Genomic DNA, 1,651 nt, shown 5'->3' on the forward strand with positions numbered 1-1,651 from the left:
GTGTGAGTGTCATCACTCTGTTTCTGTTTGGAGACAAATGACCTGTTGCAACCGTCCCTTGTTGCTACTGTCCCCGGTCTGCCCTGTGTCTAAGAAAATAGAGAGTAATTATAGAGATGCAGCRAATTCCAAAGCACTGACCCCAGAAATGATCCTCTGAGTCTCCCTGACGCGTCTCATCTCAGGTGTGTCCAGGACGAAGGCGGCCTTGCCCTGCACCTGCCTTCGGAAGCTGTCAGAGTACAACACCTGGAGGGGACAGGTGAGAGTTACAACAGAGGCTGTGATAACTCTGAACTCTTAAAGCTGCTGGATCATTAATGACATGTCAGACAAATGAATTAGCAGGGAGACACTTATGTTTATTATTCTTATTAATCAGAGGCTGAAGAGTTAGATGACACAAAGTTACACTGCGGTCCTCAGGGGGAGAGAAAACGATGAAGAAGAGCAGTGTGAAGAACAGAAGAGGTTAGCAGTGATGATGGGACACCACAGCTGGTGGGATTAAACTGAACTTTTATTAAAAAAGAYTGCATTCAGGATAATTAATACGATTAAGAAGAACGGGGATCAGTTAGGATAAGGTTAAAGGGAAGAAATGAAAGTTATTTTTGTTTGTTTTAGGATGAACTTTAAGTATTCAGAAGGTACCGAGCTAATGTTCTCCTGGTTCCGTTTGACTCGCTCCATCTCTGGAGTGAACACCACTGGGGTTCCTTTGACTGAACTGTCCTTATACAACACCTGGAGGACAGAGACACAGCCCCCCGAGGGGACAGTGAGACACTTTAAAACCATCAGAACCACACATCTATACGACTGCTTTCACTTTATTTGGTTTCTTCAGGCTTGTTCTTTAAAAAACAAAGATGAAAAAGTGACGTGCAGACTCCTGGAGATGTGAGTAACGTGTCCTACAGAAGGGTTTGTCCTGGTGGCTGCAGGTTATTTGTTGGAACAAACAGACAAACATTTCTCAGAGCTRAGAAGGATTTTTGTCATTTGCTGAAAGTTGAATTAAAGTTAGCAGATTGTAGATTTATGTGAAGAAAGCTGGACTGTGGGTTAGAGGGGATTACAGCCAGCTAAAGATTAAAAAAAAGAAAGATGGATGAAGATTAGAGCAGAATGATGATGATGATGACAGGGTGGATCTCAGGAAACTTTATTCTGAGCCTTAAAGATAAGAAGAGGCAGAGAGGAGGAGAGAGACAGCAGAAAAAAGGGAATTATAAAGAGATTTTATCCACTCTCAAATGTTAAAGAGCACACATGGGTCGGCTCTGTTCCACTACCGAGCTGATGTGCTTCTGGGTTTCTCTGACCCGCTTCACCTCTGGTAGGTCCGGTATAGCTGTGCCTCGACCCATACAGTCCTTGTATTTTATCTAGCAGACAAAAACGAGGGGTTTTTATACGGAAAAAACGTGAGGAAAAAAMAAGGAAATCGTTAATAGAATCTTACTGACGAACAGAAAAAGACACCACAGCACAAATAAAACAACAAAAACAAGCAACAACACACTCTTCACCTGAGAAAACAAGAAATGCTTCATGTTACAAACACTGGAGCTGATACGGGCTGCTGTTTGTGAAGTTACACAGTCAAAAATTACCACCAACATTTTTGTTTTATTCAACCTTTTAT

The 1,651-nt window shown here is 42.2% G+C and overlaps 1 protein-coding gene across 1 annotated transcript in view; it reads right to left on the reverse strand.

Annotated features, from left to right (window-relative positions):
* Positions 1–1,651, reverse strand: part of LOC106518889 (nebulin) — a gene marked incomplete at its 5' end in the record, with an annotated part of 42,099 nt that overhangs the window by 11,845 nt on the left and 28,603 nt on the right. The window contains 3 exon segments of the mRNA XM_014010322.1: positions 142–249; positions 655–747; positions 1,299–1,391. Of these exon segments, the coding sequence (XP_013865776.1) occupies positions 142–249; positions 655–747; positions 1,299–1,391 (294 nt within the window).

Source organism: Austrofundulus limnaeus, unplaced genomic scaffold (assembly GCF_001266775.1).
Source record: "Austrofundulus limnaeus strain Quisiro unplaced genomic scaffold, Austrofundulus_limnaeus-1.0 Scaffold67, whole genome shotgun sequence".
NCBI classification, from domain to species: Eukaryota; Metazoa; Chordata; class Actinopteri; order Cyprinodontiformes; family Rivulidae; genus Austrofundulus; species Austrofundulus limnaeus.